The sequence below is a fragment of the Aquarana catesbeiana genome, linkage group LG10 (assembly GCF_042186555.1).
Source record: "Aquarana catesbeiana isolate 2022-GZ linkage group LG10, ASM4218655v1, whole genome shotgun sequence".
NCBI classification, from domain to species: domain Eukaryota; kingdom Metazoa; phylum Chordata; class Amphibia; order Anura; family Ranidae; genus Aquarana; species Aquarana catesbeiana.
This window is the reverse complement of record NC_133333.1, coordinates 47,749,474-47,766,854: the sequence shown is the minus strand read 5'-3', so window position 1 is coordinate 47,766,854 and position 17,381 is coordinate 47,749,474. Positions and strand designations below refer to the sequence as shown.

At 43.1% G+C, this 17,381-nt stretch overlaps 1 protein-coding gene across 1 annotated transcript; it reads right to left on the bottom strand.

The window, feature by feature from the left end:
- Nucleotides 1–1,056: 1,056 nt before the first annotated feature.
- On the bottom strand, nt 1,057–10,106 carry LOC141110667 (trypsin-3-like). The gene is made up of 5 exons (XM_073602145.1): nt 9,991–10,106; nt 8,268–8,433; nt 6,665–6,924; nt 4,308–4,444; nt 1,057–1,245 (listed from the first exon to the last, which is right to left on the bottom strand). The coding sequence occupies exons 1-5, from the start codon at nt 10,028–10,030 to the stop codon at nt 1,096–1,098; spliced, it is 753 nt and encodes a 250-aa protein (XP_073458246.1). The 5' UTR covers nt 10,031–10,106; the 3' UTR covers nt 1,057–1,095.
- Between the last annotated feature and the right edge of the window lie 7,275 nt (nt 10,107–17,381).

Sequence of the window (17,381 nt, the reverse complement as noted above, 5' to 3'; positions counted from 1 at the left end):
TCGATGTAGCCTGAGGGCACAGGATTTGCAAGCTGGGCTAGCTGGGAACAGTAGTCCACCGTTCAGAACATGCTTTTAAACTACTAGGCCTCCGGGGAGAGGTACTGCAGGCCTCTGGCCTAGTAGCAGCGAGCAATCAGAGTCTGCATGAGAAACTATTCAGAGTGGGTTCTTTTGTTTACAGAAGAAGATGTGACAAGAAATTAATATGCTACAGAATAAGTTTGTGCAGGAGGAGAGGATTTCTGGGAAAATCACCCTTACACGGTCAAGGGTGATGTCCTCATCTTTACACGGTCATTGATGAGAAAGTTCTGGAAGCAATAGTCTGCAGGAGTTACGCAGAGGAGGAGCAATAGTCTGCAGGGTGATGCAGGAAAAAGACTGAAGCTGTTAAACATCATTCTTTCAGGCTCAAACTATGTGCAAAAATCTTTAACATCTCTAAAAATGATGGCAAAGTGATCTGTCCTATGGGCATCCCATATACCCCTTTCCCCAACCAAGTTGTGCCCCCCCAAATGACTATTCATTGCCTCTGCAAGATATATATGGGAGTCTGACAGCGGGGTGATATGGTGGATGTTTTTTTACTAGTGGCAACTACACCGCTACACTTGCGATAGAGGGGGATGTGTAGGCAAGTTACCTACTGTATGTATTCAGTTAGCACCTGCTGCCCAGGTTGGGGAGGGAAGGGGTTAATGCTTGTAATGCCCTTTCTTATATGTTTGCAGGTTTTCCTCTGGGGTCCAGGCTCCCTCCTGTGTGATATAAAGTGAAGAGGCCCGGATCCTGGGGGAGATGGGGTTGGACTGAGAATGACTCAGGATGCAAAGAAACTCAGAGCTATGTCCTAAGAAGCTTGCTGGTCAGCTTGTAACGCCGATCCATCGGAATACTCCCAGAAACGTGACGCATAGGATGCATTAAGCTGAAAAAACACGAGGGTTTACAACCCCTTTAAAGACTTGTATTTTGTCATGCACACAAGAGTCCTAAAAATCACAGGTAGTAAAAGCAATACAGACACTCAGAGATGCTGGGAACTTGTACTATGCTTTATTATACGTTTGCTTTGGTGTAACATAGGCTTCAGTTACTCTCCATAATGTTCTTAATCCAGTTAGAATAGATACAGACTTTGTTGTAGACACCAGGAAATCCACGTTCTGCACAATTTTTACCCCAGGAGACCACTCCATACAGCTCTCCATTGCAGACCAGTGGTCCACCAGAATCCCCCTGTCAAAATAGAGGTACATCAATGCAGGAAAGTACTTAAAGGATAAGACGACTAATAATTAAGTTGTGTGTTTACTTGTGTGGGATAAACCTCCCTCCAGCTTCTGAAAGTTTATATTCAATATTATGCTTCAGAATCTAAGCAAAAAAGTAAAAGCTGCTGGCACATTTTATTAAATTAATTATTTAATTTATATTGTATAATTCTATATTTTAAATGTAATACTAAGGGCCCTTTCACACTGAGGCGGGGGCGGCGTGGGCGGTAAAACGCCGCTATTATTAGTGGCGTTTTACCGTCGGTATTCGGCCGCTAGCGGGGCGGTTTTGCCCCCCCCGCTAGCAGCCGAGAAAGGGTTAAATACCACCGCAAAGCGCCAAGTGCAGAGGCACTTTGCCAGCGGTATAGCCGCGCTGTCCCATTGATTTCAATGGGCAGGAGCGGTGAAGGCGGTATACACTCCGCTCCTTCACCGCTCCGAAGATGCTGCTAGCAGGACTTTTTTTCCCGTCCTGCTAGCGCACCGCTCCAGTGTGAAAGCCCTCTGGGATTTCACACTGGAATAAGGCAGCGGCACTTTGGTCGGTTTGCAGGCACTATTATTAGCGCAATAGCACCTGCAAACCGCCCCAGTGTGAAAGGGCTCTTAGGTATCAAACTTGCATGCAGTTTTATTTTATAATATATATATTATATTGCCAAAAGTATTGTAACGCCTGCCTTTACACGCACATGAACTTTGATGGCATCTCAGTCTTAGCATGTAGGGTTTACTATTGAGTTGGCCCACCCTTTGCAGATATAACAGCTTAAACTCCTCTGGGTAGGCTGTCCACAGAGTTTAGAAGTGTGTCTATGGGAATGTTTGACCATTCTTCCAAAAGCACATTTGTGAGGTCAGGCATTGATGTTGGACAAGAAGGCCTGGCTCACAGTATCCACTCTAATTCATCCCAAAGGTGTTCTATCAGGTTGAGGTTAGGACTCTGTGCAGGCCTGTCAAGTTCCTCCACCTCAAACTCCCTCATCCATGTCTTTATGGACCTTGCTTTGTGCACTGGTCCAAATCATTTGGTGGAGGGGGGATTATGGTGTGCGGTTGCTTTTCAGGGGTTGAGCTTTGCCCCTTAGTTCCAGTGAAGGAAACTCTGAAGGCGTCAGCATGCCAAGATATTTTGGACAATTTCATGCTCCCACCTTTGTGGGAACAGTTTGGGGATGGCCCCTTCCTGCTCCAACATGAATGTACACCAGTGCACAAAGCAAGCTCCATAAAGACAGGGATGAACGAGTTTGGGGTGGGGGAACTTGACTGGTGCTGACCTCAACCCGATAGAACACCTTTGGGGTGAATTAGAGTGGAGACTGCAAATCAGGTCTTCTCGTCCAACATCAGTGCCTGACCTTACAAATGCTCTTCTGGTAGAATGGTCAAACATTCCCATAGACACACTCCTAAACCTTGTGGACAGCCTTCCCAGAAGAGTTGAAGCTGTTAAAGCTGCAAAGGGTGGGCCAACTCAATATTGAACCCTACGGACTAAAAGTGGGATGCCATTAAAGTTCATGTGCGTGTAATGGCAGGCATCCCAATACTTTTGATAATATAGTGTAAATGGGTTCCTTTTATGTGCAATTGAGCTTAGAGGTATACCCCATAAATATGTACAGTATAATACAGATGTAAACAATTATTCAGCTACATAGATTGAAAATATGAAGATTAAGAATGAATAGTAAACAGTAAAATCAAAGTGGGTTTCATTCGGAGTCTTTAAGGTGTGAACTTATTGATATAAAATAAAACAGGTCAACTCAATGAAAAAAGGCATCATATAAGAAGATTGCCAAGACCCTGAAACTGAGCTGCAGCACGGTGGCCAAGACCATACAGCGGTTTAACAGGACAGGTTCCACTCAGAACAGGCCTCACCATGGTCGACCAAAGAAGTTGAGTGCACGTGTTTAGCGTCATATCCAGAGGTTGTCTTTGGGAAATAGACATATGAGTGCTGCCAGCATTGCTGCAGAGGTTAAAGGGGTGGGGGGGGTCAGCCTGTCAGTGCTCAGACCATACGCCGCATACTGCATCAAATTGGTCTGCATGGCTGTCGTTCTAGAAGAAAACCTCTTCTAAAGATGATGCACAAGAAAGCCTGCAAACAGTTTGCTGAAGACAAGCAGACTAAGGACATGGGTTACTGGAACCATGCCCTGTGGTCTGATGAGACCAAGATAAACTTATTTGGTTCAGATGGTGTCAAGCGTGTGTGGCGGCAACCAGGTGAGAAGTACAAAGACAAGTTTCTCTTGCCTACAGTCAAACATGGTGGTGGGAGTGTCATGGTCTTGGGCTGCATCATTGCTGCCGGCACTGGGGAGCTACAGTTCATTGAGGGAACATGAATGCCAACATGTACTGTGACATACTAAAGCAGAGCATGATCCCCTCCCTTGGGAGACTGGGCTGCAGGGCAGTATTCTAACATGATAACGACCCTAAACACCCCTCCAAGACGACCACTGCCTTGCTAAAGAAGCTGAGGGTAAAGTTGAAGGACTGGCCAAGCAATTGATCATCTGTTGGGGCATCCTCAAACGGAAAGGTGGAGGAGCGCAAGGTCTCTAACATCCACCAGGTCCGTGATGTCGTCATGGAAGAGGACTCCTGGCAACCTGTGAAGCTCTGGTGAACTCCATGCCCAAGAGGGTTAAGGCAATGCTGGAAAATAATGGTGGCCACACCAAATATTGACACTTTGGGCCCAATTTAGACATTTTCACTTAGGGGTGTACTCACTTTTGTTGCCAGCGGTTTAGACATTAATGGCTGTGTGTTGAGTTATTTTGAGGGGACAGCAAATTTACACTGTTATACAAGCTGTACACTCACTACTTTACATTGTAGCAAAGTATCATTTCTTCAGTGTTGTCACATGAAAATATATAATAAAATATTTACAAAAATGTGAGGGGTGTACTCACTTTTGTGAGATACTGTACTTACCAGCCTAAAAATGCAATATAAAGACACTTATGAATATTTATATTTAATACTCACCTGGCATGAGTCTTTGCCACCTTCCATGTAACCAGCACAAAACATATTCGTAGTGATCTGGTTTGGATAGGAAGCTTTACAGCTGGAGTCCGACAAAACAGGGAGATCAAGACACTGTAATTTTGTAGCATATTGCACTGAAAAAAGTAAAATATTTTTGTTATTAACTACAATGCAGTGTCATTTAAGATATAGGTGATGTTATTCACATCAACATTTTTACATTATCATTTACGTTATTTTGAGAGATGACCAGAGCCATTTTTCTTTTAAATACCGGTATGTATTTTAACTAAAGTGGAGTTCCAGCTAAAACAATTTTGCCCAGTTTTGTATTAAGGAGATTTCCCCCTCACTTCTTGTCCTGGGGACAATACAGAAAGTGGAAATAATCTTGCAATGGGGAATTGACAGCAATAAAGACCTGACACAGTATATAACCCTTCCGTGTAATACTAAAATCGTCAAAAAGATACCAAAAATGGTAACAGAAAAAGGTTGAACAAGACAAAAACCTTGTAAGGAACCTGAACAATAAACCAAAGACTGAAGAGGCTCAACTCCTTTGAAGTCAACCTGTGCTTTGTAGGGCACAGCAATAGTCTTTGCTTAAAGTGTACAGTATGTAAGCTCTAACTTTCCTTTTTTGCTCTTTTTTTGGTATTAATAATAAAACAGGTATAACAAAATGCTTTGCAATGTTATGTATAAGTATAAAAAATTGCTTTGTTGAATTGAATTAAAAGCTTTCCTGTGTCTTTTGCACACTTCCTGCAGGGCTGCTGATAGAAATCGCAGGACGCCGTACAGACTACCTGACAGGTCCCCCCAAGAAAATATTAAAGCTATATTTCCCTAAAAATACAATAAAATTATTAGCAAACACAAATACAACATAACTCACAGAATTCCCGCTAAATCTAAAAGATAAATCTAAAAGATAAAACTGAGTTAATAAATAAAAATGAAGATGAGATGGAAAAAATATACATGCTCCAGGATCAGAGAGACAGGGAGAGAAACAGCAATGAGAAACTTGGGAGCACAGCTAACATTAGAGCCAGTACTGAGAGGGGGGCCCGCACAGGGAGAGGGATTACTGAGGGATGACTGCCTCTTTCTCAGCTGATAAAAGTGAGAGGGGGAGAGACCAGCTTTCATCTACTGGAGGAAGAGAGACACAAATGTCCTCCATCACTAATCCCCCTCTTGTAGGGGGTTCCACACAGGGAGGCCCTGTGTGGCCCCCCCCCCGTGTGCTCGGTCCCCCTACAAGAGGAACAGTGTAGGGGGACCGTGCTGAATGCTGTTACAGGCAGCATGACATTCTCCATGGCTTCTCCAGACCCTTTCACGTCTGTCACATGTGCTCAGGGTGAACCTGCTCTCATCTGTGAAAGCACGGGGCGCCAGTGGTGGACTTGCCAATTCTGGTGTTCTATGGCAAATGCCAATCCTGCTCCATGGTGTCGGGCAGTGAGCACAGGGCCCACTAGAGCACGTTGGGCCCTCAGGCCACCCTAATGAAGCCTGTTTCTGATTGTTTGGTCAGAGACATTCACAACAGTGTCCTGCTGGAGGTCATTTTGTAGAGCTCTGGCATTGCTCATCCTGTTCCTCCTTGCACAAAGGAGCAGATATCAGTCCTGCTGATGGGTTACAGACCTTCTACGGCCCTGTCCAGCTCTCCTTAAGTAACTGCCTGTCTCCTGGAATCTCCTCCATGCTCTTGAGATTGTCCTGGGAGACAGAGCAAACCTTCTGTCAATGGAACGTATTGTTGGACTGCCTGTGCAACCTGCTCTATAGGGTCCAGGTATCGTCTCATGCTACCAGTAGTGACACTGATCCTAGCCAAATGCAAAACTAGTGAAAATCAGTCAGAAAAGATGAGTAGGGAAAAAAGTCAGTGGCCTCCACCTGTAAAACCATTCCTGCATGCATTATTGCAATAGGAGAGAATTTCTAACTTTAAAGCTTTGGGGATTTTTGGGGAATGTTATGCATTTTTGAGTGCACTGATTGAATTTACTCAGTGCCAATTATTTTCCTTGCATTTGCAGCACATAAATACCGGGCCTCCAGCAATGCATATGTGTGGAGGCTAAAGTCATCATTCTGCTGTTTCCTTCTTTCAGCATGTTTGTAGTCAGAGCATGTGCAATGAAACACAGCCTCAGACTCGCCCTTTTTCTCCCAGTCTGTTGTCATGCAGGTTATACAGGTCTGAGATTAAAACAGGTCATTTTATTTTGGGTATTTATGATTAGGTCATTGGATTAACTGCATTTAATGTTTTTACTGAATAAAGTTCAGCTTTAAAACAACTATTTATAAAGCCCAGACAATGAACTTACCTCCAATGATTCTTGTGTTCCCCCAGCCAGACACCAGGCACTGACTTCCCACTGTTGGACAGGATGTGGCTATTGGGATTGGTTGAACGTACTTATTGAACTGGGCAGGCTCAGCTAGTTTGACCAACATGAAATCATAATTTAAGGTTTTATCGTTGTAGCTGGAGTACTTTATAGCCTTTTCCACCCGGATACGCTGTTCTGTCCCCTCTTGTTTACTAATATCATGTTCCCCAAGGTGAGCAGTCAGGTACTGGGGCCTGTATAAGTTGGATATAAGAATAAAGAGGAACTTTAGATATCAACATATTCCATTAAATAAAGGGTGACTACAGATAATGTGCCAAATGTAGAGGATTCTATAAATAACATTCACGGCTAAACAATTTAGAAGAGCAGTAATGAAAATAAACATACATACCTAGATGTCTGCAGAATCAATCTGATTCTGCAGCTGTCCCCCGTCACCTCTAACACTGAGAACTGAGTGATCAAAGACCCCTGTTCGCTCAATTCTAGGGTCCTCTCTGAGCACTGAGTGGTGACTATCAGTCCCCGCTATGTGCTCTTCCCCTCCAGAGCTCACTGGAGCACCGAGCTGGGATGGGAGCGGTTGGGTTAGGCTCTCAGTGGCATGTTAACAACTGCCTGTTAGGCACAACATGATTGTCAGGATCCCTGCAAAGCCTGGACTGGCTTTGTGATATCAGTCGACAGTGAGCTTTAGCCCGCTGTTGGCTGAATCTGGGTTACAGGAGTGCAGAACTAAGTGAATTTGTGACCCACAGCAGTAGCATGGCCAAAAGAGCTTTGCAGGACTTTGGATATTAAAAGTGAAGGTGTAGAGGGTGTAACTGTGTTTTGCTACATCAAGTCTTTCTGGTAGCACAAAAAACATGGTACACTAGGCCACCATGCCTTGGCTATAAAAAAAAAAGTCCCCTTTGAACACCACCCACTAAATATACCTCTTGTGATATTACAGTAAAGACAAGCAGGATCTCACAGCCAACTTTGCTCTATCAGCTAAATATTTACTTGTTCTTTCTAATCATTATACTCTATCCTATTTTTTGGTATTGGGTGACTTTGTGCAACTTGCACTACTCACAAACATAAATATAATATAAGACAATATATTAAATAAACCATAAACATAAGATTGCATCTGGTTTGTGGGCATGGTCCAATATCTAAATATTAACAGAAATAAAACAGAAGCTGGCCATTGTAACCAGCCCTTCCACTTTTACTGGATCACTTGGCCCAATAAAAAAGTGGAAAAATACTGGAATTACATGCAGGAGCAATATGTAAAATAACTGTGTTAAGGCGGGGACTCCGAAAAATAAAACACTGCGGTGTGAACGTTAATGACAGACTGCCCCAAATGAACTGAACAGTGGGTGTGTCTACAAGGTAAAGGAGGGATATCCAGTTTGTATGATTATTCAGACAACTACAGATCCCCATTTTATGGTTAATCTAGGATTCTTTGATCCTATTCAGAAACCCAAACCATTTCTGCCCCGGGTCACTGGCTTGATCTGTATTCTGTATTGCCAAGTATTACCAATTTACAAAAAAGAACCATGGAACTTACGGCTGATAACAATGAGCTGCAGATATGATCCACCGTGATGAGATTAGGGATCCACCACACCACTGGTCTCCAAGAACGGTGAAATATACTTGCCAAGGCTGGGAATTACGGGCACACTCATAGCCATTAATAATCTTATCATCATCATCATACGAAGGAGCAGCAGCTGCAAAGGATTCAAAAAGAGTTTATTTACAGATACTGAGTCAGAGGCGTTGCACTCGCAGTTCACCCAGGTGTGTTAGAAAAGCGAATGACTATTCGCTTTCCTAACACTGAACCGTCTCTCAGCCAATCAGGTGCACGGTTCTGTTACCCATCACCTGATAGGTGTCCAATCGTAGTGACTATCGTTTCAGCCAATCGGGAGAAGGGGAGGAGATGACACAGGAGCTGCTGTCTGACCCGCTGCAAGGTTCCTCCGCTCGCCGCCATCACCCACCGCCACTGAGACAGGGTAAGTGCCAGGCAGATGGCGAGCGGGCGCGGGGGGGGGTCACAGTGGCACTATTTGATGGACATAGTGACAGCATTTGATGTGGCACTATTTGATGGGCACAGTGGCAGCATTTGATGGTCACAGTGGCAGCATTTGATGGGGCACAGTGGCAGCATATGGGGCACAGTGGCAGCATTTGATGGGTACAGTGGCTGCGTTTGGGCACAGTGGCTGCAATTGATGGTCACAATGGCTACATTTCATGGGCACAGTGATGTGTTTGGCACAGTGGCTGCGTTTGATGGCACAGTGGCTGCTATATTCAGCCAGCAAGAGCAAACAAAATACTTCCAGTTATTTGGGGTATGGATGCTTATGCTTACTGACTTTATGTGAGAATGCTGGGAAAATCACCAAGCAATGGACTTGTCACATCAGCAGAGTCCATAACCTTGGGTCACCTACAACTTGAATAACTATGTGCATTGACAGGGAAGCTCCTCTTGTTCCCAGCAGGTGAACTGTGTGAAGAGGGAGTGAAGGAATGGTCAGTATGTGCTTCTGCGGGTTGGGGGGGAATTAAAGTTCACCTTTTGCTTTGCTCTGCTGTCTGAGAGAGAGAGTCTGATAATTGAGAATGCAGCACCACAGTAGGCATCATCCAACCTCCTGCATAAAAACCAGAAGCCCTGGGCAGGTGGGCTATCTCCTCTGTAAGCATTTCAAGGTTATTTTTGTTAACTTTGTCACCAAATCTTTGACCATCATGTTTAAAGTGATTTTGAAAGCTGATGGCAATCCATATGCATTATGTATATAATTGTATATATAGCTATTTTTCGTTCTGTAGAATGTAGGAAATGGTTAATATATCTGACATCTTATTTTTTTGTCTGTATCCCATCAGGGAGATTTACCTTCCCTTCTTGTCCCAGGAATGCAACAGAAAGTGAGTGTAAATCTCCCCAAGTGAGGGTACAGTAATTACCCTCTTGGACAGTGGTCACTGGGGTGGCTTCCCCTTTTCTTTTATGTTCTGATGACAATTTTAAAATGTTGAGTTTCTCAACACTTACTATCTTGGTGGCATTGGTGCCTAGGACAAAGAGAGAAGATGAATCTACTTAGCAGGGACACATACAGCAATAGAAAACCTATTGTTTCTAATCCTTCTGCATTCTATCCAAAACAGTAAAAAATGTTTTGGATATACTTAGATTTCAAGACCAAACAATTTCTAATTCAAGCTACAACAGAAATGATAATGAGGTGATTAGGTTTTACCTGCAAGCCCCAGGAACATGCATATCCAGATATAAAGCATAGTGAGCTGATGGTAACTCTTTTTCTTTGAGTTGCTGAAATTTTGAATGGACCGTTGTCAGCTCCAGACAAGGTTTATAAAGGTCTGCAGGGTGAGCAGATTGTCCGTTCCCATGACTCACCTCCAGACATCTGACAATTCCCATAATATCTGCAAATATATTTCAGGTAATGCCTCGGAAACAGTGACTACTACATACTTTTGTCATCAACTTGTTTGGTTCCTATTTATTTGGGGTATATTTTTATACATAAACTTGACGAATATTTGGTGAAGCAAAGTTTAATATTTAAAGGTGCTAATTTCCCATCTATTTATATCTCAGCACCTCACTCATCCCAGGTAAGTAAATACCACAATTATGGTTATCATCAGAAGCCTGTTCAAAAAAATATTTTTCTAAAATCCAAAAAAATGTATTTTAAACAAATTAAAACCAATCTTGAAACTTGTCATTTCTTACATGTCATAGCTTCATCCAAATACATTCAGCTGCCTATCCCCCTACTTAGCGTTTGTACATATCTTCTTGAGAGCTTAGTAGACATATCAAGGACTTTTTTTTCAGGGGAATGGAGAAAACAGAACCAATTTGATACTTAACATATGTTGCTCATGATAGGTGCCAAAAATTGTTATGTGAGTGACACAAAATCAAGATGAAAGTGCAAAATTAAATACACCAAACTAAAAAGTTATACATATTGAAGTGCATAAAAATCAATACAATTGAGTATAGTTAGAAAAGAAAAAATGTCCACTGACTGAAGTGAAAATACAAAAAAGGATTGAAAAAACACCCAAAATTAATCAATATTAATAACGGATCAATCCATATAGTCAAAACAAAAAAGGTCCAGTGACAGCCGGTTCACATGGGGGCGACTTGTCAGGCGACCTAGCCGCCTGACAAGTCGCCTCCCGTTCTGTACAATGGAACCGTTCTAATCGGAGCGACGCAAGTCGCTCCGACTTAGAAGAAAGGTTCCTGTACTACTTTGGGGGCGACTTGCATAGACTTCTATACAGAAGTCGTCTTGCAAGTCGCCGCGGCAGTCATGTGCAGGTCGCCTCGGTGAGGCGACCTGCAAGTCGTGCCGCTTCTAATGTGAACCAGCGCTCAACATGTTGATCCAAAAAGTGATGTTTGGGTGAGATTCCACACTCAAGTGACAAGTGAATAGGTATATCCTCCACCACAGAAAAAGCTGCCACTTACCAGAAAACGGTGGTCCCTTATTACAGGGGACCACACTGAGCGAGTGGCTGTAACCCCAGCCCGGGATCTCACTGGCAGGCACCGGATTCCTCAGCGTCAGCCGGGATGGTCAGCGGAGGTCAGTGGAAGGATCAGTGGGAGGATCGGTGGGTAGGCAATATTGTCACCAAAAAAACAAAAAGCTCCACATAGTGTAAATCCTTTACATTTATTGTAATATAAGAAGACAAATGAACACTTACAGCATAAAAGATGTATAAAGGCAGATAAAAGACTGAGCCGGCCGGCTTCCAAACAGCCCGTAGCTTCCGGGACTGGACGTGCAGCGGTGACGTCAGGACGTGGCTCCTCCTCCCATATTTGTTCAGTGTTGTATAACACTTTTTAGTTGCAGCTCACCTTTATCTTCATTCCTACCCTTTAGCGCAGTATTTTTTTATATTCAATTTGATACTTGGTTTTGTTTTCTCAAAAATGGATGGTATTGGTTGGTACAAAGGATGGTGCTCGGAGGTCTGAAGGGTGCAGAGACCAGGGGTGACTCAGAAGGGGGAAGTACCTGCACCAATTTATCATAAAATGTTCTAGTAGGGAAGATGGCAGGCAATAACTGAATTTTTGCAGATAGATTCTACTTCCTCAAGCAGCCATGGATGTGTGTAATAAGGAATCAGTGACTCGCCACATGAATCTAAACGACTCCTCCCAGAGGACTGCACAGGAGACGGGAGCACCCCGAGAGGCTTACATAGATCTAGTGATTTTACATGGTCCAGTGTGCTCTCATAGGTGGAGGTGTGTTCGCAAAACTGCCACAGGGTAACAAGCAGAAATTAAACTTGGAGCACTTTCCAGTACATCTTTAACTGAAGGACACCGTTAAGGAGCTTAGTTGCTGCCTGGAAAAGCCAAGGTTCTCATGTTTTGCTGAAGGATGCCATAGAACAAACTCTAAAACAATGATTGGCTTGCCAGTGTGCTATTGACTATAAAGACCCAGAAACATGTCACTTAAAGGGCAATGGAACTTTCTATTTCAATCAACTAAATGTATCCTAGTAGCATCAAAACAAAAGTAGTGCAAAGTCTTAGTTTTTTTTTGTTGAAAGTAGCCACAGCCTAAATAGAACAACCTAACCCATGGTAACATGCAGCAAAGAAAGACATTTTCTATCTGTGTGGAAGCAGTGGTCTCTCTGCAGAGGTCTAACATGACCCCTGCCGAGTCAGACCCATGTGCTTCCTGCTGATTGGAAAGATTTAGCTCTAACACGGAAGAGGGTTTTTCAGATCTCTGCAAAGTCAACTGCTTCCACAAGGAGAGCAAGGATCCCACTGTTGAGCTTGCTGACCGGGGACAGGCTTTTTTGCTCAGGCTGTGTCTGCTTTTAAAGGAACATGAACTGTTATACTATCCACAGCTGTTGTTTTCATGCACCTGCAATGTATTTAGCTGATTTAAAACTGAAAGTTCAATTGTGCATTAAACAGAAACTATTATGGTTTGGGGTCAGATTAATTTTTTAAAGGAAACCTGTTGTGAGGAAATAAGGAGACTGACATAACTGACCTTTCCTTCTGAAAATTGAAGTATATTTGTTATCATGCTTCATTCAGTAAAAAAAAAAAAAAAACATGCACCAATGGAAGGAGTGCCAGACCAAATAATAAGAGTCCAAATTATTTGTTTAAACTGAAAAAAAGCTTATGCGTTTCAGAGGCCAGAAAACACTCCCCCTTCATCGGGCCTGCAGTTAACAAAGGAACCTTGAATGGACTCCATATAGGGCTTTCCTGTGTAAAACTATGTAGTTAAAGTGTAAACTCAAGTAATGAAATTTGAGCTGAGCACATATATCTGCAGAGTCCTGTGTTCTTCTGTTATCAGTATGATAACTTCTGACAAGCTGTCTGTCAACTGTGATAAAACCAGGCTGATTTTTGTGTCAGGGTTAATCAGAAGAGAAGATTCTTACAGGGCATGCACTTTCTAAACTGTATATAAAGCTGAAGACAGCAGATATGCATGTAAAACTTATGTAGGAGGATTTGTTTAATCTCTGTGTATCATCGGAGGCTGTTCACTTCACTGGGTATATGTAAGGATTTACATCCACTTTAAGGTAAATGCTGGACTTGGAGAGTTACTAACCAGCAGCCTCTGCATGAGCATTCACTCTTTACTGCTTCTTTCTTCATGCTTTATTTAGTAGCATCAGTACATTTCACATTCAAACTCATTGGCTGAGAACAAGGATATTGGGGGTTCCGAAATCTTTCTGACTTTCCTAATTTTCATGCTTTGGAATGATGTAAGAAAACAAGCCAAAGGTAGCCAAGGAACTATCATTTTCAGGAGATCAACAATGGTAGCCCCCATATTTCTCTCAGTACAGGTTACCTCTATAGTAAACCTGTCATGAAAGGGACTAATAGTGGTGCGCATAGTCCAAATGGGTTGGACTGTGCGCTAAGTGCATTGGATAGGTAAGGTTAAATAAAGTCTGAGTCTAAAGCCTGAGCTTTGGGTCAAGACTGCATAACAAGCAGAGTGCAGGGGTCAGGAGTGCATAATGCCCAAAGTGAAGGGGTCAGTCATAAGCATTGCACAGAGTGCAGGGTCAGGAATAAGTAATGGAAATGTTCAGGGTGAGCAGTCAGAAATGCATAAAGTGCAGGGGGTAGGAGTAAGTAACTCAGAGTGCACAGATGAAGGTTTTATAACACACACAGTGCAGAGGTCAGACTCTGCCTTATCTTCTTGCTCCAACCCAGCAAAATAAAACATTGTTTCATTCATATGTGGCAGTCTATAGAAGGGGTGCATTACAGCACGCATTGGCTGAGGAGGCAGTGGGATGTGCAATCTGCATACTTTTGCAGTCGCCTGCATCTTAACAACCAAGGATGCTAGGTGATGTGAGCTAACTGTCCTGTAGCATCCAAGGACACTACACAGTGTGAGACACGTACGCCCCAGCAACCACTAGCCGATGTGAGCCTTATCACTTCCCACTCTTACATCCAGAATGTACAGTATTATGAGTTGCACCACTTCTCTGAAATACTTTCCTTTCTTAAATATAAAATACTTTCAAGGCTCCATAAAAACATCTCTTTAGGAAACCCTATCATATTCCTCAGTCTTCTTTTTCTTTATACTCTTCAGACTTGTCCATTGTGCATACTTTTACATCCACTTCTCCCCTTCTTGCACTTATTTACTAATTCTACACAACTTTTCCAATTGAATTCTAATTACCTGTCCGTAAATCATGAGTTAGTTATTAAACCACTAGGTGGCATATGCTGCGTGCCTCCTAGAAACCAAGAACATTATGTGGCATGAGCTGCCTGCACCCTAGCGATGCTGGGAGGTTTGAGCCATCTGTGTCCTAGCAACCAAAGTTGCTGGGCTTCCATTTGCTAAATATGAAAAAACAGTGTCCAGTACTGAATCAATACAGGATGTAGCAATTTACTTTGAAATATGGGACAATCCCATAATATACTGGACAGGTAACAACCCTACTAGAAAGAGAGATGGGTGGTTGTTTGCTGTCCACAACTGGAGGCACTAGTGGAGTGATGATCAACCCATGTCTTAGTGCTGTTCTGCTTGTCAATGAACAGCTGGAGAAGCACTAGATGATAATTAATAGGTTTCAGGCATAGTACAGTAATATCCGTGATATCAGAAAAAGACATTCTCAGATATTCTCTTTTGTGTAACAGCCACCCACAATACACTCATAAAACACACCCACATACACATATACTTCTACTCAGGGCCACCTATATGCGGTTAGCCCCAGCTCTCTATATGGGGCCTGGGCTATGTCAGTTCAGCAGGTGGACCCATGCAGGGGGAAGGGAGATGGTGGACAAAGAATATGATCGGTGCAGCGGAGGGAAATTACTGGAGCTAATCACCCTGTGGCTCCCACTGTGGCAACAGAAAGCCGGCTTCTCCTTTTTTCCCTCCTGCTAGCTTTTAGCTGCTGCAGGGAGAACCACAGGGGATTCAATTACAGTGATTGCTCCCTCCCCACTACACTGATCACACTCCCTCTCCTTGATCCCCTTCCCTCTGCTTGTCAGCTGCTTGGACCCCCCCCATGTGCTCCTTTCCCCTGCAGCGGTGCTGGCTTGTTCTCTTCTATCTCCTACTGGTTGTCAACTGCTGTGGTCACACAGGAGGATCATTTCAGGATGAAGCTCAGGCAAGGGTGATAAACATATCATGTTAACAAAACCCTTCCTACTGAATGAACACAGTGTCCTTGATTTACTAAAACTGGAGAGTGCAAAATCTGGTGCAGCTGTGCATGGTAGCTAACCAGCTTCTAACTTCAGCTTGTTCAATTAAGCTTTGACAATAAAACCTGTAAGCTGATTGGTTTCTCTACAGTATGCAGAGCTGCGCCAGTTTTAGTAAATCAACATTAACTCTAGTCTGTCTGGTTATCCTTCCACCTGGTCATGCCCCATCCAAGGGGTCCCAACAGCCACAAGTGCAAGACCTTACACTTGTGCGCCCTTCCAAACCCTAATGGCACGCTGCACTCAATATTCCAGGCCTAAAGCCCAGAGATCGGTACCAACTGCGTTCAGATGTATGCCATCCCTATGCAGGTAGCGCCAAGTCCTTTGCTCCAGCTCAAAATGTCGAACCACTAGTTTTGATCTTACACTATTAGGTTTCCAACTACACCCCATGTTATATGGAGCTTTCTCCTGCTGGTATTTTTCATGGTCGTGCCATGGGGTACACTACCTCAGCTCTCGGGGCTGATGACCTTTCCGGTCGGCCTCCAGCTCTCCACGCTTGTGCCCAGACTCATAATTGGTCTGTAATTGGTCTGTAACTATGATTGGGCGTTTATTTTATTTTTCCATCCTTTTTACCTCCTTCTCTTATAAACAGACCCACTATAACAATTTTCAACTTTTAGTAATTTTCAATATTTTTATAGACCACTATCCTACATCTGCTCCTGAAGAGTAGCAGTAGCCACGAAACACGTTGAGCTATTAAATGCCCCCCTTGTTTACATCTCAAGATTGTTACTAACATTATACTGACTACGCTTTACTGGATTGTACCAATTCAATCAAGGTTGTGGAGACACCTGATAATGATTTTGGTATTTTTTTAATGTCTATAATATGAATTAATATGTTACCATTCCATTATATTACCATGTTACTATATATTTTGTATGAATTTTTTTTTACTCATTTTACTTTTTTGTCATGCATTATGCTATTATGTAACATATACAGAACATATACAGTCCTAACTTACAATATACCTGCCAGACACATTTTTCTTGTGATATCTCCCTGGCCACATGCTTCATATAAAGTCCCAAACCTTCCCCCACATATTTCTCTAGTTGGAGTTAAATGGCCGTCTGGCCTTTTAATAAACAACATAATTAATAAATAACAATTTAAACAGTAACATAAACCAAAGCTAGATGTCCCCAGCTGCAAGAACACAAACTCAGGGACATTAACACTTGCCCCACAGACCTTACAGGTCTTTCACTACCTGGTCCCTCTTAGTGTACCACAACCAACCAGAGGACACCATACCAACGATGGTTCCCCACTTGTATCCCAGCGACAGATTTTTTAACCCCATCCAAGGGGTCCCAACAGCCATCTCCATGCCTACACCCTAAAACCGACTTTACCTAAATCAGAGAGGGAGGGCGAGACATTCATCTGATGGCTTCCCAATGTCGACTGTTACGGTACCACCCCTTCCTCCAGTCTTTTCTTTAATGCTCCTCCCCATCACCCTGTCTACTCAACATTTCACCTAAGTAAGAGACTCCCACCTATCTCTTTGGCGCATTAACTCTAGTCTGTCTGGTTCCCCTTCCACCTGGTCATGCCAGCCCTATGCTGTATATGTTCTTCCTAGCTTCGGGCCTTCCTTGACTAGGGTAGCTCAGAGGTAGCCATCCTACTACTACATAGCACCCTATACCTCCAACCCCCTTTCTCATTAAAACACATGACACTAGTTGGAGTTAAATGGTCGTCCGGCCTTTTATTAAACAACATAATTAATAAATAACAATTTAAACAGTAACATAAACCAAAGCTAGATGTCCCCAG

Excerpts from the sequence above, each read along its gene's own strand:
- LOC141110667 (XM_073602145.1), bottom strand. The coding sequence starts at position 10,030 with ATGCTTTATATCTGGATATGCATGTTCCTGGGGCTTGCAG. Across the intron at positions 6,925-8,267 it reads GCAGCTCATTGTTATCAGCC|GCCCCAGTACCTGACTGCTC; the intron begins GTAAGTTCCATG and ends CAACTTATACAG. Across the intron at positions 4,445-6,664 it reads GAACACAAGAATCATTGGAG|TGCAATATGCTACAAAATTA; the intron begins GTAAGTTCATTG and ends TACTTTTTTCAG.